Genomic DNA, 26,430 nt, shown 5'->3' on the forward strand with positions numbered 1-26,430 from the left:
ACCGTGCTGCAAGTCAGAACGTTTCCATTTTCCTCTCGCCTCACCTCCATCTGCTCCTGAGCACCTCATCAGTCACCTTTTATTGCAATAAATCTGTCCTCTGGTCCTACCTCTCCTTCATCTTCTCCTGTCTGGCTGCACCTACACACCTCTCTGGCTCCGTCATGTGCCGGTGACTCAATCACGCTTGTCTCTTCTCGCTAACATCAGGAGCGGACCTTTTCCTGCAGAGCATCCAGGCCAATGCAGCCAGGCATCGACGGCTAGAAGCGGCTCGTCAAGACTGAGTCAGCCTTGAGGCAACACCGCAGCTACAGCAGCAACAGGTAAAAAGAGAGCAATGTTAGAGACATGAAAGACTGTAAATGATCAGAAAGAGGCAGAATTATGACAATACAACGATAAATGATCAGCTAATGTAAGAACAATATGAAGTTTCATCTCTTCAGCGTCACAGGCCTTAATTCAGGAATTTGAGGTCACTCTGAGGTGAATATGATTTTAAATGCTCTGTTAAGTGGAGGTCACTGATTCCACAGGGCTCTGTCCTGGGTCCTCTCCATGAGTCGCTGCTGTGCTCTGGACATAAGTTCCATCGTCTAACACACAGACAGACACCAGGTGTGACCTAAAGCTCAGCTCAAGCTTCTGTTTCTCCAGAGGACATCGTCCCGTTACAGAGTTGTGTCCATCAGCAATGGTGCCCCGTGCACATTTAGGTGCTGGTCAAATCTCACAGTCTCTGCTGGTTCAGCTGAAGGCCAGGGCGGCCCTTCTGTGGCCGCATCGCTCCCCAGCAGCTCGGTGACAAAAAGTCCGGCAAGGTCAGAGACGCGAGCAGAGACAGAAAAAGCCCGTGACCACATGACTGTGTGACTCCAGCACCCTAGGGCACCTGAAGGACCCACAGCTCCGAATCGTCCTCAGCTCACAGAGAGGCAGCTAATCCACAGCTGCAAGTGTGCGGGTGCTGGAGGGGAGGGGGAGGCAAACAATCAGGTTGTAAATTAAGACAAGAAGCTGCTTTAATTTACCAAATGAGGCTTGTGTTTCTTTGTTTTGGGGGCTCCTATAAAACAGGTTGAGCCCAAGCGTAAGCTCTTATTGAATTTTGTAACCAGTCATCATCATCAGTCATCATCAACGGTGAATAACAGTATAATAACGTTTGCAGCAAACGATTCTTCTCATTATTATTATTATTATTATTATTATTATTATTATTATTTTAAAAAGTTTAATTTAGAAAACAAAAACGAAACTTAAATCAGCTTTGTTGCCCTTTTATTTTCAAACAGATGTTTATGGACCGGAGACGTGTGACCCGTCGGGGGCGCGCAGTGTCAGACGCGCGTACGCGCAGCATCCAGCTCGTTGCTCCCCCGTGATGACGGGTCGCCAGGCTTTCCGGGAACCCAGCTGCCTCCGCTCAGCGCGTCCGCGGCGACGGCTGCCAGTCCCGATGAAGACGCACGCTCAGGTGGAGCTCCGGTGATCAACAGCTCGACAACTTCACCGTCTCCTGCGCGGAACGTCAACATGAGGGGACCCGACGGACGAAAGCGGAGCCAAGTATCACGCGTGAGCGCCTGGTAGCTGCTGTGCGTGTTGCCACATTCTTGAGCCATTCTTGAACGAACGAGCTCTCGAGGTTTGATCTTAATCAGTCGACGGAACTGTTATTTTGGCAGCGGAGCGCGTGGAGTCTGTGCCAAAATGACCAGACCATTGTCTAGCATCGCTGCAACGGAATGGGCCCACAGGAATTTTGGCACCGGTTTTACGCAGCAGACCACCTAGTTGCGTCGACGTGAACCCGACCGGAGTCAGAACGGAGGCGCAGATGGACAAAGACCGCTCGCACGTTTCGCCGTGGTGATGCTTTGAGACGGAGAGAAAAGACGCGTCGGTGACACGCGCGGCTGGTTCTTCCCGAGGAGTGGAGCAGATAATCAACGACGGGATCCAAGTTTGGACCTCACCGAGTCCAACGCGACCTTCCCCTCCCCCCAGACGGATCATCTTATATCTTAAAGCATCTTCACAGACTCGCATAGCGGTAAGCGCTGATCTACTGACCGCCCGTGTTAAATCCGCGTCTTTAATTCAAACGCAGCGGCTCGAACCCAGGGAGCACTGGCACTAAATGTCGGGGGTCACGGACGCGCCACGTCGCGCCGTGACGCGCGTAACGGTTCCATGTGCGCCATTTATTTGCGTTTTAAGTTGCAACGATGCGTCCCCTTTAGCCCACGCGCGGTGGTTTTTGCACGTGCAGCCCGTCGGTCGAAGCCAAGCTGTGAGCAACAAGAGATGAACTTATCTGAGCGAACGCGCTGCAGCCGCGTCGTGCGCGTTTAATTGATGCACGCGGCCAATTTGACGTCCGCGTGTTCGCCAATGAGTTTGGAATCGAACCCGGTTACAGCCTTAAAAGGCGAATGCAGCGGCTGATGCCGGACCGCTGTGCCTCGGAATCTTTTGTTCTGTTCATCTGGGCAGGAACATGGTGTAGATGGGCGGTGCGTGGGATTCTCCTCGGGGTTTGGCTGAATCCTGCAGGATTTGTAATTACCGCAGACTACACACGCGTTACGATGACTACATCAGTGAACTCTGGAGATGAATTAGTGGCGAATTGATTTAATCTGCGTCGTCAAGCTTTTCACTCACTGTCAGTTTAGTGATTGGACAGAATCAGAAATCAGGCTGATGTGATCAAACGAGCTGAATATTGGTATTTGACGGGAAAATGCTGATGGCAGCAGTATTGATGTAAAGATATATATCTTGAACAGGTCTCTGCTACAAATAAGTGCCTCCAAATTAATATGCAACTGCAAAAACTCTGTATATAAAAACAACCTGAGGTTTGATTCATATTGGAGCTGATTGTGTTCTCCCTCTAAAAGCCTTTCACCTGCAGCGTCTGGCAGCCTTTTGCACACAAATGTCCTCCATTCAGCGATCATCTCGAATACTTTGGATTCAAACTCATGAAAAGGAACATTCTCGCCACCACGAGCATTTAACAGCAAATGGCACCAGTATTATTCAACGCGATGACATGAGGCTCGTTTGTCAGAAACTGAAGCTGAAGCTTCCAGCTTCACTAATCCTTTCTATGTGTAAAGTCATTGTGATGGAATTGGGATGCTGCCAACGCAAAGAGCTTAATGCAGATGAGTGATGCTTTACTTTCTACATAACATATGAATGCCATGAATTTATGTTGAATTTATGCTCTGGCCAGTAGAAACATATCTGCCCTTCTGTCTTTCCTACTTTTTCCATCCAGTAAGTGCAGTTTTGGCATTTCCACACCCGCACCTTGTGGATTTACTGAACATTTGCTGTGACGTGATTCCTGCGAGGCTGTGGGCCTCTGCTGATCAATAACCCTCGCGTTGTAACACCCCCACCCAAAACCATTATTTAACTCTCTGTGGACGGGAGGGGGGGGGGGCGGCACCTGTACACTCCAGCGCTGAGAGAGCGATGAGGAGCTGATGCTGCGTGGCAGGAAGGATATGCCCCATCCTTTCACCCAACCGGCGTGATCCTGAGCTCTTTTCACTCCAAACCCACAGCGTTTTATGTATTATTACGCTGCCGGAAAAGGGGGAAAAAACTGACTTGGCAGAAACAAGTGATAAATTGTGCATAGATGTTTATTAAATGATCAGAAGACGCCCCAGAAAAGGGTGAGGATTGGCCTCTGTTGGCTGCTATGTTGATTTATAACATATCCAATACTGTATTGCTGATTCTCCAGGGATTCAGAAGGAGAGAGGCACCGAAAATGGCAAGTAGACAGCTGCAATATTTACGAAGCTCACAATTAATCAGAATGACCTTTGAACTTAAAAACCTGCTCCACGTGTTTGTTGTTCACTGTTATAGCAATGGATTATTTAATTGAGACTTGTTACTGCACAGCTTTTTGGTCGTAACTAACTAGAATTCGGGTTCTATAGCAGGACTTTGCTTAAGTGGACTCAGTAACAGTCTGTCACTCGTGAGTGTCAGCATAATATTATTCAGCTGTAGTAGTAATGTGTGAAGGCTGCTCAGCTCGGGGCGGAGCTACTTAGTAAATACCTAAATTCCCAATGACTCCTGATGAATGTTCAGTCATTATTGCCGTGCATTGCAGGATTTATTGTTCTGTTTCTCCCCCGCGCTGGACTGAATCTCTGGGGGAAGTAATCAATGCGAGCAAATTAAACTGGAGCCCTCAGTGTCGCGGTCTGATCTCGGGCTCAGCGGCGCAGGAAGTGCTGCCGGTTTCACGCCCCGCACACACGCACCACATCCTAGTTAATGGATCCGTTAGGATCTAATGTTTGTTGAAGACGAACGCGCAGCATCGTGCGCTTCCATCGCTGGAATCTCTACAAACCCCTTTAATAAGCAAACATTAGTGGATTATTACGCAAATTCTCCACCTTTCTGACGTTCTGCTTTTCATGTTAATCACTTGCAATTAATTCAGGCATTTCTAATTATCATTATTGTAAACTGAAATGTCTGCGGGATGTGTTTAAGTCAATTACATGCTTTACAGGCAGCTATTTTGAATAATTGGAGTAATTCCCTTCCTGTTTTTCCCAATCTTTCCCTTTAGAGAGTGTGATGTGGAGCCAGTACAGTAAGAGGTAAATTTTATGCTTTTAGCCACTACATCAAAAATCACCAGTGTGTGAGGAGCAGGTGCATAAACTGTCAACATGCTATGATTGTGGCGTCCTCAGGATTGTTTCTATGAGCTTTTGCAGATGAGTTGAGGCGTAAGTGGCGATAACGAGGCGGCTGCAGCCTGACTTTGTGCGACGTGAAATATCAAGGTGTCGCGCGTCTATCTCGTGCAGCGGACGCCAGCGAACTGCCAGAGTTAATCCTGAGAGTGCGGCGCTGAGGGGAGTCTGCGTCTGTGCGGCTGCCAGCTAGTCTGGATTCCCTCCGCTTGACACACGGCGCTCTGCAGCGTCCTGTGAGAGGCCGTTTGGACTGGAGACGTTAGCGGTCGTGAGCTGTGAATGGTAGACGTGCTGCGAAGGTGCAGTCTGCATGCAGTTTGTGGACGGCGATGAGGCCGTGGGGCTATTTCTGGAACGAGCAAACGGTAATTTTCTGGGAGAATAGTTTCTAGAAGATTGAATGAATCCAGTGCAATTTGTTCCGTAACACTGGTATGAAAATAATTGGTGAGTCGGCCGAGATGCGTGCATATGTCTGCGATAATTGTAAAGATTAGAGGAGTCGTTACATGTAGAGTCGCATTAGCCTCAGCTCAATTAGAAAGACTGTGACCTTGACTGTTTGTCAGATGACGGCGGTGGAAGCTGTGTATCAGCGGAGCTCCTCGGCCGCGGCGCCTGATGTTTCTGGGGAGACTCCGAACGCTGGACGACGATGAGATGAGCGGCGCCGTGACTCAGGATGAGTCCTGGCGAATACGAGCCCCGCAGCCGGCCCCGACCCCTGGCGGCGCACGTGTCCCGGTGACGGGACAGCGGATCCCGAAACAGTGGACGGGGGACGTTTGTGTGTGACAAAGGAAACCCTGCTGTTCTCATGCTGCGGTGACATGTGACCGTGGTGTAAAACAGCAACGCAGCATCTTTTAGTCAATCAATAGGAAACAGGAGATTAAATAATAATAATGAAACACGGATTCCAGAGTAAGGATTTAAAACTGTAGGTTCTCAGCTTCCAGGTCAATGTGAGATGATCAGGCTGTGACTTAGAGAGTGAGAAGGATTTTCAGATCAGCAGTGAAACAGCAGCAGGGACGCGTAGTGGAGATCCAGACAGAGCCCCGCTGAGCGTGGATCAAGTCAGATGTCACGTCCGCGCAGCCTGGACTCGGGAGGAGCTGCGGCCAGTGTGGCCAGAGAGCGAAAGCAGTCGCGGGGGCTCCTTCCCACCGGGAATGTCAGCGCGGCGTCCCGGGATCGGCTCAGACGCACACATGCACCGAGACGCTGCGGCTGCGTCAGCGGTGAGCGTGCATATTCAAAGCGATCCGTCCGACTCACGGATCTGCTCATGCTGACACATTTACATATGAGCTGGGCTGTCGCGGCCCGGGCGGTGATTCGGGGTGACAGGTTATGCCACCTCCCTCGGGTCACGGCGGGCGGGAGGGGGGGGTGCACAACGTGACCGAGATGCCTTTCATTCACTGTCACTCCCCAATGACACAACCTTGGCGCCGCTCTGCTCCGACTTGGTCGCCGGGCGGCATTTGAGCCTGTGCAGAACTGACCGCGTGCCCGCGTGACTCATACCTGTGGGTTCACGATGTGCTCCCGACGGAGGTCCAACGCGTGCGCGTGTTGGATTCGATCAGAATGAAAGCAGGCAGTGCGGCTCTTTGAAAAAACAATAAATGATGGTTATGAGGAGTAGTAAAAAAAAGTCAGTGGCTGATGTTAGGAAAGACATGGAAACCCACGATGCTTCAGTCATTTCAGTGATTTTAATAAAAAATAAACCATGATTTGACTGTTTTTGGCTTTAGAATTCAAATCAAGAGCTGTCAAAATCTAACTTCCACACTTCAGTCATGTGACGTGTGATGCGGCGGCGGGCGGGCGGGCGGGCGGCGCTGGTCCGTCCAGGCGCTCACGCCTGATTGGCCGGAGCCGGGAGACATCCCCCTCGCTCTCCGTCAGCGGCGTGGAGGGACCGCGAGGACGGCTGGAGCAAAGAGCAGACGTGTATATATGGATTATAAGGGCTGAGTCGAGTCCACATTGTAATTCTGGACGGGAGGCACGTCTGCTCCCCGTGTAGTAATGATTCATGGTAACAACCGCCGCATCAACATATTACTCCCATTTCGTCAGTGCTGTGTCAGCTGTTGCAGGCCCAGGACCTCCTTCCCCCGTCGCTGCGCACTCCAAAAGGTCACAACCTCCATTTCGGGCTCGCAGAGCTAATTATTCAGTTCATGATAAATCTACATGAGCACGAACCTTTATTTTCTATTAGGCACATTCATCAAGTCCTGCACACTTTATTCTCTCCAGTACAGCGTCCTCCTGCTGTGGGTGCCAGCTTCAGTGGTGGAAGCTGTGAGCGTCTCCTCGTTTCAGTCCATGGGGCGAATCTGTGAATGTCTAATTTCACTGAGCGGAGTTTGATCATCAAACAGCTGGACAGGGACGCGGCGCGGGGCTATTTTTAGCTGCTGGTGTATACGCGTTCCTCCGGCCTGAGACGCTCCAGGGTCATGACGCTCGTGTTTATACAGACTCCTATGGAAAGTCTCAAACACTGAACTGCATTTAACCGGAGCATCAGGAATCTAGAGCGTAGAGGGAAGGACATGCTGCAGAGTCGGGAGATTAATAACCATAAATACAATTTGAATGTGTGATGTTTGATTTAAAAGATGAGATTTTAATTTTAAAATAGAATTGAAATGCCTCAACTTTATTGATTTCTGCTTTAGATATAATTATATTATAAATTCAAAATATTAATAATATTGAGCATACATTATTATCGATATATACTGTATTAGACAAAATGATTAATAGCTACTAAGGATCTTATTGAAATGGAATTAATGAGTATTTTTATTATTATTAAATGTTATTGTCCTAATTCAAATATATGAAACTTGATGAGTATAAACTTTTATTTCTAAAGGAATATTCACCTGTAAAACAATCAGCTTGCTTTTCCCACTCCCAATCATTTTTATGTGTAATAAAATCGTTTGTAGAGGCTCAATGATGCCTTAATATCAGCAGCAGACTGAGGAATGTCCCGTACACAAACAGCGCCGGCACCAGAGCAGCGAATCCTTTTTTCTTTCCTGTTACATCACCAACACGTGACGTGTCTCCCAGGACTGTCCTGTCCTGTCCTTTCCTCCCGTCTCTTCTCCTGGAGTCATGTTTAAACAAAGTAACATTCATACATGAGTGGCTTTCCATGGCCACAAGGCCTCAGGATGATCTGAGCCGTGGCCCACCATGGTGTGATGGGTAGGAAGCGGCCCAGAGGCGCGCGCAGATGCTCTCGTGCTACTAGTGTAGCCTTGATGAGAGCCCTGCGGGCGAACACTTTGAGCCTCTACGTCTGAAACAAAGGGGAAAAACAGAAAGAGTCACTCGACAGAAGCGTTTAAGGCCAGACTTTAAATAGCTCAGAGCAGAGTCTTTATTTCTCCCTTGCTGTTTATTATTAGTTTGGCCCTTTGCTGCATCTTCTTGAATGAGTCAGGAGTCGAGGGAGAGGAGTTCTCCTAAAGGCCTCTCTCGCCCTCAGACACAACGTTTACATAAAGATTAGCAGCGAGTTTGTTCAGAGGGTGATGATGACTTTGTGAGTGTGATTGAGGCCCAGGAGACGGAGGCTGTGCTTGTTTCTGGCCACATCGCTGGAAACGGACTCGTTTTGTTCTCCACTCATTCAGTGTGTTTCCTTCTTGGCTCCTCCATCGCTCTTAGGGCTTTTCAGTCCCCGCTTTCCTCCCCTCCTCTCCGTCCTTTAAGTGTTTTGTAGGAAATGTGATTGCGGTTCCGTTTACATTCACTCACCATCTGCTGAATTTGGCTGCGACTGTGAATCAATTCTTAATGTCGGCAGCTTTGCATTGATTTGCCTCGTCTGTTTCTTTGTGCCTCCGTTTTATCTTTTAATGGTCTCGGGGATGTTTTGATCTCTAAATACAAAACAAAGCACCAGTGCAGTTTAAATAAAGACCTGCTGACAAAAAGAACAGTATAAAACAGTGGACATGGACATCATTCTGAATAAAAACATTGAGTAACCGTAGCAACAAAAGAATGAATACTACAAACACACAATATATCAGGGAGCCAACTGTCTGTGGCATACACTGTAAAATAGCAAGTTGTGCAGCAAATTAGTCAGAAAGTTGTTAAACAATGATTCATATCATAATCAGTTTAGTAGGAATGAAAATTTGGACCAAAATACTACAAAAATGTAAAACAAACAACAAAAAATTCTTGCATTTGATCATTTAATTTTTTTTTATTCTTTAAATGTCAATAAACCGTTGTTTGTTTACTAATAAAACCAAATACCAAATAGTTTGTTTAATAGTTTTGAGTTATTATTTTAAGTTACATTATCTTTTTTTTTAGTAGATTTGGAAATCTGTGGATCGCTCATATCCGCTGTTGTGTCATCGTTACAATGTCACATCTCTGGTAAACACCCAGGATCACAGCGACATTAAACCCACAGACATGACAGGAAACTGGACCAGAGAACGTGGCAAGAGCAATGGATTCATGACCAGACACCCAGAGGACTCCCAGCATGTTGGACTCTCCGCGTTACTTATTTATAGCAGATCACATTCAGCAGCTTATGAAGGCTCAGCTCGATTATGTGCAATTAAAGATTTATGCTGAGCATCATATCACAGAAGTCGAGTTGACGGTCTTTGTGCTTGGGTGGGTTTTGCCTTTGCACCTGTGTTGCTCCACAGTGTGAAGACATGCGGTCCCACTGGGGCCCAGTGGTGACTCCAGTCTGCCTCTGTGTCGGCGCTGGGCTCTTCCATTACGCAGGAAGGCGCTGGAGATAATGGATGAGCGGAGGAACATACACATGCAGATCTAGATCTGGTTTTCATAAATTCAGGCTGAACTCTGTATAAACCCTGCGCTGTCGCCTGATAAACCTGCAGCCGGGATCCTCGCTCAGCCTGATTCGCTCCTCAGAGGCAGCGGCGTGAGCCATCAGATGGAAGTGGATGATGTCTGAGGAAGGCTTTGCACTGACACTGACTTATTACCACATAATAAAGCATAGCAGTTTGGAAGAGCCTTGTCCCTTGTCAGTCCTGGCACCGTTATGACCACGTATAAATATGAATGATGTCCTGTGGACTTGTTGGTAGAAACGGGGTCAGGGTCAGAGTCTGCCACCTTTGGATATTTTTGTGATAGTGCGTCCCACAAGTGGAAGGACTTGGTAAATGTCCTTGAGCGAGACGCTTGACCCCGACCAGCTCCTGGTCCAGGATGAATCATCCTTTGAAGGCATAGAAAATATTTAGAATAGAATAGAATATATGAGAAATAACAGATTTAATGTCAGGAGGAACACATGTTTATGCCATTGGCTCACACGTACGCTCCTTCTCCCGACCTATCGGAGGCAGACAAACCCGGCTGCAGCTAGCAGTCGCGTGCGCTCCTGCCTGCTAGCGCGTTCGTGGCTGCAGCGATGCCGGGGGGGGCGCTCCTCTGAGGAGCCTGCTTCTGCCGCCGGCGCGAGAGCCACATTTCATTACGCAAAGCTAATTAATTTCTGCAGGAGCCGATGCGTGTTTCTAAATGATTGACTCATTGTCACGCCCTAAATAGATGGCCGCGGCTAGCGACGCGCGTCGCGTGCTATTTCACACCCGCCGCAGGACTGAGAGCTAAGCTAATAGCTCGTAGCGCCAGGTGTTAAGAAAGGAGCAGTTTAATGGAGCAGCTGTTAATCAGGGCCTCATTAGTGTGTGTGTGTGTGTGTGTGTGTGTGTGTGTGTGTGTGTGTGTGTGTGTGTGTGTGTGTGTGTGTGTGTGTGTGTGTGTGTGTGTGACATCCAGCGACATGTTTTTGATTGACACTCTACTGGCGCCTCCGTTAAACTCCGCTGCTTTGCTGCTGCGGTTGGCTGATCCCAGGTCTGCTCTGGAGCCTGGCAGCGGCACCTGGCATCGCCACAGACGCGGCCTAATGCTCTTTGTTCCCCCTTCATCTTATTCCCACCGTCCCGCTTCACGTCGCCCGGTCCATTTGTCCGCGTGCCACCAATCCCTGGGATCGCTCCCCTCCGGTCCGGCTAGCGGAGCCGAGCCCGGCCGCTATTCTTGGTCCGTCATAAATCTCCCCTCTAATCAGCTCCTGTGCTCGTCAGCTGGCAGTGATGCACCCTGAGCTCCATGGATCAATGTCATCAATGAGGGAGGAACTTGTGCAGTAATTGACCCCCGAGCTGGAGTCTGGAAACCTTTGCGCTCTCTGTGGGATGTTTCATGTTTCGCTAATTGTTAGCAGCTAGTTTCTCTCGGAGCAGATTACGCCTGGTCCAGATAACTGGACGATGGTCTGCACGGACACAAAAATACAGGAATGAACTTGAAATGCAGTTGTTCAGAAGTTTGTTAATTAATCACTATTCCTTTTACTCCGACTGTGCTGAGCTCAGCCTTCTTTAATCCTTTTCTTTATTGCGGAACACAGGACCCTGAAGACGTGAGAAAATCAAAAGACGTGACTTGTTCACATTAGAGGGGTAGGAAACACTGGGAGCCATCACTTTGCTTTGTTTTGTCTCTATTAATTAGAGAAATGTTCTATTACTGGCTCTGTGTTTCTCGTAATTTTACTTCAAATGATGATGTGAAATTAGGACATGGCTACAAATGTAGACTATGTAAGTTCTCTGTCCTTGGTACAAAAAAACAGTTTAGCTCAAATGAAATAGTTGGAGCTGGACATGATGGAGGTGTTGGCTGCTCACTGAACCCAGCCTTATTCATAAACATCCCCCAACGTGAAGCTCTGCCTCCCATTATGTGTCTCCGCGGACATCTCGTCTTAAACCATGGGATGCTTTTTCGATCTGCTGTTAATCTGGTCTCCAGCAGACGACGGGTTCTCCTTTTAAGTTCCATTTTTGCACTTGTCATTCTTGAAACATTTACTTAAAAAATTTTGAATAAATCGTCTCGACTCATTAAGCAAAATAAATATGTCTTTCATCATAACAAATCTGAAGATATTGCTGCATGAGCAAATCACCTGGAAGTAATGACTTTCATATGATCAATAATCAAAAAACACAGACCTAACCAGGCCGTGCTTTGTGTATATATCAAGGTCGTATGTGGCTGTTGTTTTTTAAAAGCACCTAGAGTTGTGGTTGCCTTTAAAGACAGAGGCCGACCCAGAGGCAGCGTACTGTACACACTGTACATGACCTCTACCGGGAATCGGGCTCATTCTTCACATCCAGTGTCATGCTGTGTATGTGATGTGTAAAAGCAAGTGCTCCGCTCCGTGATGGACGGCGGCGACGAGGAGGAGGAAGTGGAGGTTTAAAAAAAGGGGTGGGGGGTTGGGGGGTGGGGGGGTGGACAGGAGGGAGGGTGGGGAGGGTGGGGAGGGTGTGGGTGCGGGGGGCGGGTGGTGGTGGGGGTGGAAGGAGTAGTGGGTGGTGGGGGTGCGTGGGGGCGGGTAGCGAAGGCCCTCAGGGAGGAACGTGGGGGATGGCGAGGAACCGCGGCGTGCTACTGAGCTGATTACAGGACCGCCACACTGCTGCTCCGCTATCTGCCCTCGGTGCCACACGGTGAATGGGGAAGTTGCATGAGAGCCTTGTCTGAGCGAGCGCTCGGTGCCACGGGCTCCAACAGGCCCGTCCATTCATGCGCTCGCTCCCGTTTTCTTCGTATCAGGCGCCGCTCGGCATCTGTGTCCACGGACGGGACTGATCAGGGATCAGCTCCATATTCATCCACATTCTCCTGCACACATGCACCGCGCTCAGCGAGCGAAGGCCGCTCCTCCCCGCTCGTCTGATGTTTTTTGCCTTGCTTTATTAACAAGACTGATGCCATTTAAATCTTCCGCTTCAATTCACTCCCTTGCAAATCCAGCTGCATAAGTGGGTTGTCTCTTACTGACACACGGGCGAATGCGGCTCGTTTTCTAACTGATACATTAAGTAAAAACGAAACAGAAGCCCAAAATGCATGTAGAAGACTGTGCAGGATTTATTAATTGCTGGAATTTTTTAAAATTGTCACATGTACAGAACATTTTCACTCTGTAGAAATGGACACACATTCTCCTTTCCTCATGTGGCCCCCACCCAGCATCGCTAGCTCCTTCAGAATTAAACATGTGCTGTTACAAATCCATATGTGCCGTTTCGCCTCCGTGACGGAGACTCATCAAGGTGAGCACGCCGTATGATTTGTGGGTATTATTAGCACGGTAATAGGCTTTTAGCAGACACAGAATGAGCGAGAGCGTCACACGCTGTGCATCCAGGTGCGTGATATTTAACAGCAGCGGTCGCCTCAGGAACGGATCTGTCACACAAGTGAACACACGCTGTAATGAAAGACTGTCCACTTCCCTGGAGAACGGCAATAATATGAATAAGAACAACACATGTACGGTAGTGTGTGTGTGTGTGTGTGTGTGTGTGTGTGTGTGTGTGTGTGTGTGTGTGTGAGTGTGTGTGTGTGTGTGTTTGTGTGTGTGTGTGTGTGTGTGTGTGCCTTTGGTGACAGGTTTGGGGGGCAGAAGCGATGTGCGTGTTTGTCACACACACACACACACACACACACACACACACACACACACACACACACACACACACACACACACACACACACACACACACACACACACATCCTGCTCCATCCCTGCCTGAGGACACAACAAGAGACATCAAATTCTGAGTCACTGTCAGCCTGAATCACACACATGCACATGTACATGCACCTACATACACACAAATATAAACAAAGGCACAATCACAGAGCAGCTTTTTCCCTTGGACCCTTTTAATAAGGCCATTTATTTGGTTGCTGGGAAACATTTGGTCTATAATTCAGCATAAATTGTTCACATACTATATAACTATGCTCAGACTACAGACTACTAGTCACCTCCTCAGGTCAAAGTGCTGACTCAGGGAAACATGTGGTACTTTAAGTGTCCAGTGTGTAGTTTTCTCTTTAAGCTGAGGCTTTGTGTCTTTGTTTATCCATCCACTCAGAGCTGAGGCCCCGTTACAGCCCAAACTCTGCAACACTCTGCAGCTCTGAAGCCCTGTGACACAGTACCAGTGTTTGACAGGTGTCAAACTAGCGCCTTTTGACAGTCTGCAGGTTTCCGCTCCAAACTCCCAACATTCACTACACTGGAGGTAATTGTCCTAAGACGTCCTCCTCCCCGGCAGCAGCTCTGAGCACCGGTTGTTACACAGATCAGTTCCCATTAGCCTTTAAAATAAAACATGAGCTCTAAATGAAAGGAGTGGAGCCCATTTAACCTGTGGGGAGCACTTTGTCCAACCATTGATCCACTGAAGTGGTTTTAACACGGAGGCCAGATTATCATGATCTCACAGCTAGAAGGCATTCAGAGCGGAGCCGTGGTATTTATTAAAGGCTTTTCAGTTGCATTTTGGATTAAATGAAAATGCCAAACACCCCGTAGAGCTGAGGTCAAAGGTCATCGCCATCGCGCTAGGAAGCGCTGTTAGCGTGACATTGTTAAAGTGTAAAGCGCTCAGAGGGACGTGCTTCAGGTTACAGCCTCGCATGCTTTTTTTTTTTTCGGGGAAGAGAGAAAACACATGTCCTGTTTGCGCCACGTTTGCCAAAGGCGGCGTCCAAATTTAATCTGAAGGCTGCGCGCTTTGCATCCCAACACGTCTGTTCACGCTTAGCTCTGGACGCGCTGAACCAAAGCCTTCGCGCTGCCGCCGTGTGAACAGAGGGCGACAGCGGAGGCAGGTAGAGCGGAGGCGGCGCCTCCGACCTGACCTCACGTCACGGTTTGTAATCAGGCCGGACCGCAGTCGGGCTTCTCCATGCGTTCCTTCCACCGACGGGGTCTCAGTCTGCACAAATCCCCCAAAGTCTCATCTGTCTAAATTGTTTATTCGTATAACAGACATTGTTCTCTGGCCTCGAACACAATGAGCCGAAATCATTCTCGGTGTCTTTTAATCATCGACTTTTGTTTGGAAACAAAAGTTAACTTTCCCCCGTTTCTGTTCCAAGTTTATCATTAACCGCTGTAGAAAACGCGGCTCCGCTCAGCGCAGCGCTGCCGTTTTACGGCTGTTGCCCCGTAAATATTTGCAAGGCGCGCGTATCTTACAGTAACAGCCTCTCCTCCGGGCTGCGTAGAAACTATGCAGACGCGGTAAACGCGCCGTCAAATGGTGCTTTTACTGTCACGGCGTGGAATCGGGACGGAAGAAGAGCCACCCGTCGGTTTAGCGCTCCGGAATGGAGCAATTTCTGTAATGGCCTGAGTGGAAGCATACTGCAAAATAAACTGACAAGAATGCAAGTGACAAGTCCGTCACTCAAGCCTCCTTTGATGTTTCCACGGACGATGCGCTGACATGAGCCAAATTAGCTTGGCTTATGCAGACAGGCTGGAGGATTAGGGAAGTTAAGCGACCCTAAACTCCTCTACTCCTCCGTGAGCAGTCAGGGTGATGCAGCGCGTACACATCTGTGCTCTCAGGTTTATGTAGAAGGCGGTTCACGACCCCTTGACGTTGAGCTGCAGTGACCAACACGATGCTGGTCATCATCACATCACTAGTCTTGTGTTTTTTAGATGTTAGATCTTAGTGTCAGTCAGAATCGAACGGGGTCCCGTGCGATTAACTGTAGCCCGTCTCCTCTGTGAGGAGCCTGCACATCATCATCCCGTGTGTGCAGCTTAGAGGAAGCCGCTGTAATGTTGACAGTCTAACGCTGCGCCGAGAACAAAAGGGATCAGACGCGTGCGAGGCGTCCCTCAAGACGAACTGGAGCAGCGTTGCCAATTAGTGTTAGTGTTGATGCTGTGATAAATGAGTGACAGGACTCAAGGTCGTGTTGCAGTGCACTGTATGATGCTGTTGAGCGCAGGGATGCAGATTAAAGGTGAACCTGATCTCTTCTGTGCTGCAAAAATGTAGAGGAGAGAGTTCAGACATTTAGGTTTTGCTGCATATTTAGTAGCTGTTTAACTATTTAACAAGGCAAAGTTTAACATTTTTCATTTTAATGATTGTTATCATCATTATTTTGACATGAGCATCATCTCCACGTCGAGCGCAGACGTCTGTTAATACACATCTAGCGCAAAATAATTGCTCCACAAAACTGCTCCCATCAACTCAGATGACAAATTATTCAAGGTTATTACCAGGAAGGTCTTATCAATTTCTCATTTGTGGAGGCCAAATCTCTGACAGCCATAAATTAAAGCGGCAGAAGAAGAAGAAGTACAAGCTAAGGATTTTGAGAGACGCGATATGAATTTAAAGAGGATTTACACTCTGTGATTTCTCAGCTCATGATCTGTGAAATTTGTTGATAGCGCGTCGTCCGCTCGGAGGAGGGAGATAAGAAAAGAGGCTGAGGAAGCATGTGGTCCTCATTTGAGCAGCCGTTGCCGTGGATGTGGACAGTATCAACATAACATCTAACTTTGATCATTACGACTTTATGAGAGGGCACGGAGTCGTAGCTGTGATGGAGGAGCCAGGAGGCCCAGACTGGAAGTGATGGGAAGGAGTGGGACCAGTTGTCCACGTTTCTGCAGCCACCAGTCAACGTGCTTTGGCCTCAGTGTGTCGATTGAGAGCTCCCACTTTCCTTTCATGACTTTTCTGACTCTTCCTTCTTATTGGCCTCAAACCTTCTGGCATTGATAACATGCAGCATGTTGGGCATCAATTATTTCTAATTCCGTTGACACATTTTGCCGGTGCCAATGCTGAGTATGGACTTTAATAGAGCTGGGCCAGTTTAGCTTCTTTTCCATAAACAAGCAAAGGCTCCATTAGTTCATAATAAAGACCACAGAGCCGGTCTGAGGGCGACGTCTTCATTTTCTGCAAGTGCTTGTTCCAATTCTAAACACATATTTTTGATTTTTCCATATTTCCATGCAAACATGCTTCGATTCATGTGGCCTTCACTATAATTGGAACAAGGTTATAAGCTACGAAGACCCTGATGCCTGTGTCCCGTCATGGCCAGAGGTCTCACAACGTCACTGGCCTGAGTACCCTGTACTTCCCCCACCCCCGTCCATCACTGTCTGTCCGTCCCAGACGTCCCCTCCCTTCATCTCTCCAAGGGATATTAAAATCCCGCCACCTCCCCTTCATCCTCATCACCAGCACATAAAAAAACACACACCCATCCCCACCCACAGCCATGACCCAGTTTGGAGGGGATGAGGGGGTAAGTGAGGACCATTGTGAGTACCACAGGGAGAGAGTCAAGATGCTCAGCCTCCCTCGTTCCTCTCCCTTTCAGGGAAGACGAGCTCACACTTGGTTAAGCACATATACTGAGGCTCTTCATGGGAGCTCGGCAGCAGGGATGGGGCTTTTGTTTTGACTCTTTGTTTTTGGGATGCTGCGGCCGGTTTCGGGTCGGGGCTGTTTGGTGCCGGCTGAGGTTATGTGAAGGAGGGAAGTGAGAGGAGACAGAGATGAGGGGCCTCGGGTTGAGAGACAAAGGACGCAGTACCTGGCATCCGGGAAGGAAGGAGTAGAGTGAGTATGCTGCCTCATCACTTGACTGCGCTTGCTTGTTTTTCCTTTATTTCACGATGGATACGATCTCTTCTTTGTCATGAGGTCTATCAGGGACCAGGGCACAGACACAGGTATTGTCCTCAACTTGCTCCTGGTCCTAATTAAATGCAAAAACCGAGCATTTGCATGGATTTGTGTCTACGTGACGCTGAGCTGAAGGCACGGTTGCACACTGAGAGTCTGCTTCTGCCTCAGAGATTCCTGCTGTAACATATGGAACCAGTTTACCGTTGTGTTTCCCCCCTTTGGACATTGTTAATGAGGAAAGTTTTTGTTTCGTTTCCCACGAGCGCAGAGCAGCGCTGCTTCAGAACGCACCTCCCTCCTGCTAACGAAGAACAACGCCTTCATCCCCTCGAATGAGGAAAAGGCTTCGTTGATGAGATGAGGCTGGGGGTCAAGTTTGACCAGACAACAAAATGTTCAGCAGCTTCTGTTTTTATAGTAAATCATAGTTTTATGTTTATGTAACAAGCCCAAACCAGGGAACCATTATTTCTACTTTGATCAGACTACAAGTATGTTTTGAACAATCTGGAAAAAAAAAACATCTGGAAAAAAAACACAGTCTCTGAAATAGGCACGATTACCAGCTCTGATTACCTTCTTTTCTTCATGACCCAAACCTTATTCAAACTCTTGGCATGTATTTAATCACTGTGGGACAAAGTTGTGATTTTTAGCTCTCCTGGGGTTTTGCTGGTTTAAATATCTCTGAGTGTAACAAAGGAGCTTATCTGAGCCTTCAGACGAGACACAACACAAGAAATCCTCTGCTGGTGGTGATGATTCTGTGCGGCCCTGCTGTTATCTAGGCTATCTCTGCTGCCAGCGAGGGCCGGTGACATACCGACGACATCAATTTGCAGGTTTTTATTTCATAATGAAAACCGCTATGATTTAACCCACATATTAGGATGCAGGGGGTTTTCGTGGACAGATGTCTGGCCAGCCACAGTGTGAGCAGATTAGTTTGATCTGTGTGGGACAAGGTGGAGGCTCAGAAGGGCATCAGTGCAGCCTGGTGGTGGAACAGAAGTAGAGGGTGATGAGGCAGTGACCCCCAGACAAGGACTGTCGGAGAACCGACAACATACACAATGGACTCGCTCTTCAGCCTCTTTGCTTTGTGTTACTTTTATTTCCATCCATTTTTGATGGCTCAGCTTTTGCTTTTCCTGCTTTCATCCAAGTCTTTTCAAGGTGAAACTTTTATTAAGGACCAATCATGAATATAGAGGAAATGTAACAGTGACAGCTTGTTTATTACTCTATCAATTATTCTATATTAAGCTTAAAGCTTAATAGGACTTTAAGTGTTCCTGTGAGTTGATGCTTCGAGCAACTTTGAAGACAACAACAATATTTTTAAGTTGGATTCCAGTAGAGAAAGCAGAAAATACTCCCAACGTTGCAAACCACAAGGATGAATTGTAACCGCATAAAAGAGTGAAGTAAAAATGATGGGTGTCTTAAAGGCAGCGGTCCAAGTGCAGAGCAGCAGGATCAAGAGAAAGATCAGTCTCGGCTGAGGAAAGTGCTGATGCTCCCCGAGATCTTGTACAATCAGACTAAAAACCCTGAGAGCGATCCGGCTGATAATTAGTATGATGATGGAGCAGAATGTTTACCTAAAGCCTGTACTGACAAAAAGACGCAGAGCACACGTCTACTGAGAGCTGAGTGATGGATTGAGGCTAGGGCATCTGTCTGCAGACGGGTTCTGGCTGAGATTAACAAGGAAGCACAGGCGGAGGAATGAAACGGTAACAAGGATAAAGCATGATGCTGCCTGCGTTACCTTTGTTTAAATTATGTTACATCAGATATATTTCATTTTACCAATAGACGCCAACATGTAACAATATAAGCAGATTCCTTTTCTAAGTGGTGTTGCTGGTGATGAAGGCGCCTCTCGTGCTGTGGCGCGCTGATTCCCTCTAGTGTTCCTCCCAGGGCCCAGCCCTCCAGCTGGCCCTCGCTGTCCTCGGTGAGTCAGTACGGTGAATAAGGAGCAGCTAATGCCACTTCTCGTGATGTTGGGCCTTTTTTTCTGCAAGGCAGTGCACGTGTGTCTGTCTGAATCTGTGTAGAACCTAAGGGATGGAACTTGGAGGCGGAAGAGGAAGTTCCCTCGGGTGTTGCTAGTTATAATTCTTGTCATGAACTCAGATATGTCAGCGCGATCGATCTGTTAGTGACCTGTGCTTGCGTTTTAGCTGAAAGCTCCGTGTGACGTAATCTCCACCTATTTGCTGCTCCTTCTGTACATCGGCGTAACAGACAGAGAGGCTGCGTACTGTGTCAGCTCGGTGCTGTTTGGGAGGCTGACTCACCCCAGTAGCTTAATGCACAAAGTCAGCTTCTTACCCACAACTGGCCCACTAGCTCCCAAAGACATAAATAGGATGGGAAAGCAAAATGCCAGCTTCTATGAGGCCGTGGTACCAGGAGATTTAAACTCAGGCTGCTCCTGTGGTCAGGAGGGAATGCCCCGGTTCCTGGTCCAACGGAAGAGCAGACACACGAAGGGGGAAGTAGTTCACTGAAGGATGCACGTGCAGGGACTTAACTAAATACATTTTTTCGCTTATTCTTACCTTTTTACGATCTGCCATGAGGAAACAGTGCAGCCTTACAAACACCTAAGAATTTCACTGGGTGCTGTTTCATAGAGGTGCTATAAAGGCGTCTGTGACCCAGACTAAAGCTGGTAGAAGCAGCACAGACCTGGTATTATAACGCTTTGAATGTAGGATAAATGAGATTATTATATATTATAGAATAAATTGTGCATCCATTAAAGCACAGTTTTACATTATTTTTTGAAGGTTTTAGAACAGAAAAAATATCTGAAAATATCCAATAAATAATTCCCTTAAATATTAAAGTAATAATAATGTATTTGTTGAAGCCTCTGCATTAAATGACATCAAGCTGTTTAATTTAAGCAAGTTGAAGAGCAGCAACTAAGCAGCACAGCAAGAGTTATGTAAAGTAATGAAATGATGTAATGCAGGAAGAGTCTGGCGGAGTTGGACCATGGAAGGACGCGGTTCTGACAGACTCCCAGCTCCGGCCATGTGCTGCTTACTCATACATGTTGGCTGGAGCTCCTGCAGGGATTTCACCTAATGTCCAACTGCAGCACCGCACACACATGCGCACGCACGCGCTACTGACATAATGCCTTCCCTAGCCCCTAACCCTAACCATCACAAATAAAGGCAGACGTCTAACCTTTGCTCTAATCTGAACCAAACCTCGATTCTAACCTTAGCCCTAAAATCACATCTTGATCCTCAAAAAGGCCTTTAAAGTTGTGGGGCCCCACAAGTGACCATAGGGCCCCCTTTTGTTAGAAAAAAAATTTTGGGCCCACTCTGATGTAACTGCAAGGACACACACACACACACACACACACACACACACACACACACACACACACACACACACACACACACACACACACACTGAGCATTCCTGACATTGACATCCTGTCTCCCAACCGTGTCCTTATATGGTCGGAGTGATCAATTTTTGACACGTTTCATAGCGAGCCTTCTTCCAAACATTCCCACCCTCCGCTCCCACTCAGACGAGAAGCAGAGAAGCAGAGATCTGGCTGGGAGTTCCTGTTCGTCCCCTCCCTCTCGCTGCAGCTCCAGCTCCAGCTCAGTCAAAATAAGCCCTCAACCTGCTTGGTAAGGATATCGTCCCCGGGAGCCCTTTAAACCCGAACCTAAGCTAGCATTCATGGCTGGATTTTCCTCTCAGTCTAGCTGACAATAAGCCGTGCGCTATTGCCGCTTCATGAGGGTGAAGCACTGTGGAGGTGTCATCCTCATCCCCCAAAGCCGCCCTGAGGGACAGCAGTGTTTGGGTTCAGCTCCACTGCTCGAGCTAATGTGGGTCTGCTGTCTGATTCCCCGCTCCAACGGTTTGTGCCGAGCCACCTGCTGATTCTGCTGGTTTGGATCGAGCGCCCGGAGCCCAGACCTAACCTACATAGGCAGCGTGGCCCCGCTCCTAAACTGTGCTCCAACGCACACATTCACAAATGCGGCACAATGTCATTCACCTCCCCGACCAGAACAAACAGAGTTAATGCAATCCTGAAAACTGCACCTCACACAGAAGAAGACTGAATAAGAGGATTTATTTCTTCAGAAAGAGATAATAAAGTTGTGTGTGTGTGTGTGTGTGTGTGTGTGTGTGTGTGTGTGTGTGTGTGTGTGTGTGTGTGTGTGTGTGTGTGTGTGTGTGTGTGTGTGTGTGTGTGTGTGTGTGTGTTTGGCGGCAGCAAATTCCCTATTTGGATTATTTTGCCTCCTTCTCAGTGCCGCTTGATGGTATTTCCTCACACTGATATCTTCTTTCCTCCCGTGTTTGGTCTTCTAATTCCCCAAAAGCCCAGACTTGACAGTTGCCTCACTGAGCTCTTGACTTCAGTGTGTATCTGAGCCACAGGAGGCCACAGATCAAATTAAGCACTTATTAATTGCTTGAGCTGAGAACACTGTTTTCAATTAGAACCATTATTATTATTTCACCCCTTTGACATTTTGCCAATGACTGTGCATATTTTAAAATCTGAGAAACTAAACTGTGGACTCATGCTTTTGCCCCCCCCCCCCCCCTCTTCCTTTGCAGAGTCTGTGAACAGGTGAGAGAGGGACACTGTCTGCCCCACTGTCCAGCGACACAATGAGCTGGAGCTTCCTCACGCGGCTGCTGGAGGAGATCCACAACCACTCCACCTTCGTGGGGAAGCTGTGGCTCACCGTGCTCATCGTCTTCCGCATCGTCCTCACCGCCGTCGGGGGAGAGTCCATCTACTACGACGAGCAGAGCAAGTTCGTATGCAACTCGGGCCAGCCGGGCTGCGAGAACGTCTGCTACGACGCCTTCGCCCCCTTGTCCCATGTGCGCTTCTGGGTCTTCCAGATCATCCTGGTAGCGATGCCTTCTCTGATGTACATGGGCTACGCCGTCAACAAGATTGCACGACTGGATGAGGCCAAAGGGGGAGCCGGTTCCGCCGCCGTCAGGACGGGAGGAGGGGGCTACACGCACAGGAAGCCCAGGAAGATCTGCTTCGGAGCCCGGCAGCACCGGGGCATCGAGGAGACCGAGGAGGACCAGGAGGACGATCCCATGATCTACGAGGTGCCTGAGATCGAGCCCCCCAAAAGGCCGCGGGACCCTCTGCAGCCCACGCCCAGACCCAAAATCCGCCACGACGGGCGCAAGCGCATTCGCGACGAGGGCCTGATGCGGGTCTACATTCTGCAGCTGGTGACCCGCACGGTGTTAGAGGCAGGCTTCCTCGCGGGGCAGTACCTGCTCTATGGCTTCCGAGTCACTCCGGTGTTCGTATGCTCAGGGAAACCGTGTCCCCACAGCGTGGACTGCTTTGTCTCGCGGCCCACGGAGAAGACCATCTTCCTGCGCATCATGTACGGCGTCACCGTCCTCTGCCTCACGCTCAACGTCTGGGAGATGCTCCACCTGGGCATCGGCTCCATCTGCGACGTCCTCCGCCGCCGCCGCAGCCCGCCCCCGGAGGACGAGTACCAGTTGGGCCTGCTGGGCAACAGCGGGGGCGTGGAGGGCTCGGTGGGGGGGACAGCGCCAGAGGCCGGATCCGAGGGGGGAGTGGGCGGCGACGGGGCCGCTGATTACGTGGGGTACCCCTTCTCCTGGAACACCCCGTCGGCTCCGCCCGGCTACAACATCGTGGTGAAACCCGAGCAGATGCCCTACACGGACCTGAGCAACGCCAAGATGGCGTGCAAGCAGAACCGCGCCAACATCGCCCAAGAGGAGCAGCAGCAGTTCGGCAGCAACGAGGACAACTTTCCCACCGGGGGGGAGGCCCGCGTGGCTCTGAACAAGGACATGATCCAGCAGGCCCACGAGCAGCTGGAGGCGGCCATCCAGGCCTACAGCCAGCAGCACCGGGCCGAGGAGCAGCTCGGGGACAACCAGGACGACAAGCCCCAAAGCAACATCATCCAGGCGCAGCCGCAGCCGCAGCCGCAGCCCCCGAAGGAGCGCAAGCATCGGTTCAAGCACGGGAAGGGAGGCAGCAGCGGGGGAGGCAGCAGCAGCAACAGCAGCAGCAGCAAGTCGGGAGAGGGGAAGCCCTCGGTGTGGATCTAACTCCACACGCAGCACCCTGAACTCGAACCCTGTACATATTAGAGACAAGCAGGTGCAGACTTACTGGATAATTATACACTCGAGTGCCTTAGAGAATCCTGCAAGCTGGAGACGAGGTGGTTTCCAGGACGAGGCACGTGTAAGGAAGTGATGTTGCAGCTGACACTTCGCTTTGTCTGGGCTATCACTGTCTAACTTGAAAAATCACCGCCACGCGAGCCGTTTACGTCTCATTCTCCTCAGTTTCCGAGAGCAGATTCCTGACCTCTCCTGTCTCCTCGGTGATGCTTTCTTAGGGATTTGTGCTTAGGGAAAAAGTTACTGGATGATAATGAGTTCTGTCGCGAACCAGATTGATCCCAGATTTGGCTTAGCTGGTTTTTGGCTGAGAGCGCGGGGCCAGAGCCGTACGTAGACAATAAGGTCGCGTTATTGTGACGAGCGAAGTCGATGCCTTTTGTTCCTGTCATGATGTGAGCAAGGCCGTCCCAATGTAAACGCTCTGCGCCGCAGTGAGAACGTCACCTTCCCGTAGGCCGTGTCCTGTTGGGCCTGTCCCGTGTCGCCGCCCGTTCCAGCGTCGATCACAGCGTCATGTTGCTGTGGTGACTTTGCATTTCGCCCACGTCCTTGTGCGTTCCCCGCGTTTTTTTAAGCCAGCTGCGACTCAGGAACATATGAGCACAGCTGGCGGCTCCGTGTCCGGTCCACGCTGGGCCAAATGTTCTTTTCAACAAGGTGCAGATCGGTCCAGTTTGATGCGTTGTCGTTTGGGGGCTTCTCGGTTCCTCCCCGGCTTTTCACGGCTCAACAAGGCCGCTCGCTAGAACACTGTTCTTCTATCTGCCTTGTAGTTGACTGCCCCCTGGCGGTTCCGTTCTGAGTCTGGAGCAGACGCCAGCTTGCAGCATCCAGCAACACAATAGCCAGCTGTGGTGTTCCAGTCTACTGACCAGCCTTGTATTAGCTCCAGGTCTTCCCAGCACCTACAAGTTTGGTGTTAAGTGCCACCATCTTGTACCGATCAACGTTCTAAGCCATTACTGTCATATAGTGAGACCAAACACTGTTTGTGCGATGCAAGCGTCAGTGCCAAGACTTTAAAGCTGGGCTGCTACAGAGCCCAGTTGGGTGTAGCTTTGGAATACGGTGGCCATGCTACTCCGACCGTGGAAATATGCCTACGTCAGACCAACCCTTTTATAAAAGCCACTCGCTTTTTCTATGCCATACGGAATGGGATTTAAAATAGAAAACTCCAAAATGGAGACTTTTTTTTTATGTTGAAGCCAATTTTTTATATAAAAACAATCACACTTTTGTAAAATAAAATAAAGCAAACAGGTTCTTTTAACGATGACTTAGCTGTATGTATATTTATGGTTGTTGTGTTTTAAATTGCCTTCCAATTGTAAAAAATGTTAAATATGACATAGTTTATTTTTATAATATGTCAGCAACAGTGACTTAAAGATAAATAGAAAAAAAGCCAGACTTTCTCTTGTATGTTACAATTTCAGTAATTAATGTCTGTGGCAACTCTCTGGGCTGTATTTATATAATAAACAGTGTAACTATTTTCTGACATTGTTCTGTGATCTGCTGAACAGACGTGCGTGGAGACAAACCCACTGGTGAAGTGGTTCAAAGAGCAGGGTGTCTAATGCAACAGTTCAAAGACTGACTGACTTTCAGCAACGGACTTATTCGTTCTTAAGCACAGCCAGAGAACTGACTGGCACTCACTGCTGGGCCAAACAGGCCACAGGTGATTGGCCAGCTCCTCCTCCCTGGAGGCCGATCAGCTCTCATTAAATCTAGTCCTGTAGAAAAGCTTCTAGAGTTTCTAAAGTAATTGCTGCTTTTAAAAAAGCAGGAAAGACTCAGACGCAGACTCTGCTGGGGCCACTAGAGGGCGACATTGTGCCAAAATCTCCAGGCAGTCAGAAAGGCGGAGCCTCTTCAAAATGATTCTGTGCTCAGATTTGTCTGCGTTCAAAGCGGAAGTAAGAAAATCATGCAATTATTATTACACTATGGCACTGCCACGTGTTGGCTTTACCCTGTTCTCTGCTTCCTCTCTGCTGAGGGACCAAAACAGAGCGAGAGCAAAATGAAAATACTCCTTTTTTTAGGTTTCAGGGCTTGTTCTTCTGCATTTTGCTGCCCTCTGATTAAAAATGAGTTACGGAACCTTTTTCAGGGAACAGAAACGCTCACAACAAAGGACGTAAAGTTTTGAGGTCTAGTAAACAAAAAGGTCGTATATAATAAATGCAGACATAAAGTCACAATTTCAGGTATATTTCCCCTGAAATGAGCGGTAATATGCATTTGAGACTGAAAACACTGAAGGTTGGAGAGACATTTTGTTGAATGAATAAATGATAACCTTAAAAATGCGGGTGTGCCACTGTTCACAGCACTGATGTGAGCAGCATTCACTAATTAACAATGTTTAAAGACATCACATTCATTCCCGTGGGATTTATCTCTGTGCTGTATCTCACCACAGTCAGAACGAAAGCCGGTTGCATCAGCTGAAGTCCACCCTCAGCGTCTGTCGTGTTCAGAAGGAAGACTGTGATGAAGCCGTGTTGTTTCCTTACGTGTGTCCCCCTGATGTGGGACGTGACAATAAGACTAGCACTCCATGCGTTTGTGTTTTGTGTGTGTTTTTATAAGCCTTTTGTAAAATGTACATCTCTGTGAGTTTCCCCCCGGCCAAGATGTTTTTCATAATCTTTAATAAATACATTTGATTTGCATGTGAAAAGACATATTTTCCTACAAAAAATAAACCAGAAATGCATATTGACTTAAGTGTCTGTATCTTTGTTTTGGCTCCACAGCAGAAAGAAATAAAAGGCTTCTCCAGAATGGGCCATAGTCCTGTCTTTCCAGATGTGGGTTATGTT

The 26,430-nt window shown here is 48.5% G+C and overlaps 1 protein-coding gene and 1 long non-coding RNA gene across 4 annotated transcripts; one reads left to right on the top strand and one right to left on the bottom strand.

The window, feature by feature from the left end:
• Positions 1–1,375: 1,375 nt before the first annotated feature.
• Positions 1,376–26,330, top strand: gjc1 (gap junction protein gamma 1). Of its 3 annotated transcripts, XM_029159288.1 has the most exons (3): positions 1,376–2,059; positions 4,628–4,658; positions 22,001–26,330. In XM_029159288.1, exon 3 carries the CDS (start codon positions 22,055–22,057, stop codon positions 23,510–23,512), a length of 1,458 nt encoding a protein of 485 aa, XP_029015121.1. In that variant the 5' UTR covers positions 1,376–2,059; positions 4,628–4,658; positions 22,001–22,054; the 3' UTR covers positions 23,513–26,330. The 3 variants fall into 3 exon arrangements, with proteins under 3 accessions (XP_029015121.1, XP_040927797.1, XP_029015123.1); XM_041071863.1 differs by lacking the exon at positions 4,628–4,658; XM_029159290.2 differs by lacking the exons at positions 1,376–2,059; positions 4,628–4,658 and adding an exon at positions 16,825–17,305.
• LOC129604463 (uncharacterized) lies at positions 7,622–8,755 on the bottom strand. The gene is made up of 3 exons (XR_008695361.1): positions 8,559–8,755; positions 7,991–8,097; positions 7,622–7,902 (listed from the first exon to the last, which is right to left on the bottom strand). It is a non-coding gene; the product is annotated as an uncharacterized LOC129604463 (long non-coding RNA).
• Positions 26,331–26,430: the final 100 nt, after the last annotated feature.

Source organism: Betta splendens, chromosome 8, assembly GCF_900634795.4.
Source record: "Betta splendens chromosome 8, fBetSpl5.4, whole genome shotgun sequence".
NCBI lineage: Eukaryota > Metazoa > Chordata > Actinopteri > Anabantiformes > Osphronemidae > Betta > Betta splendens.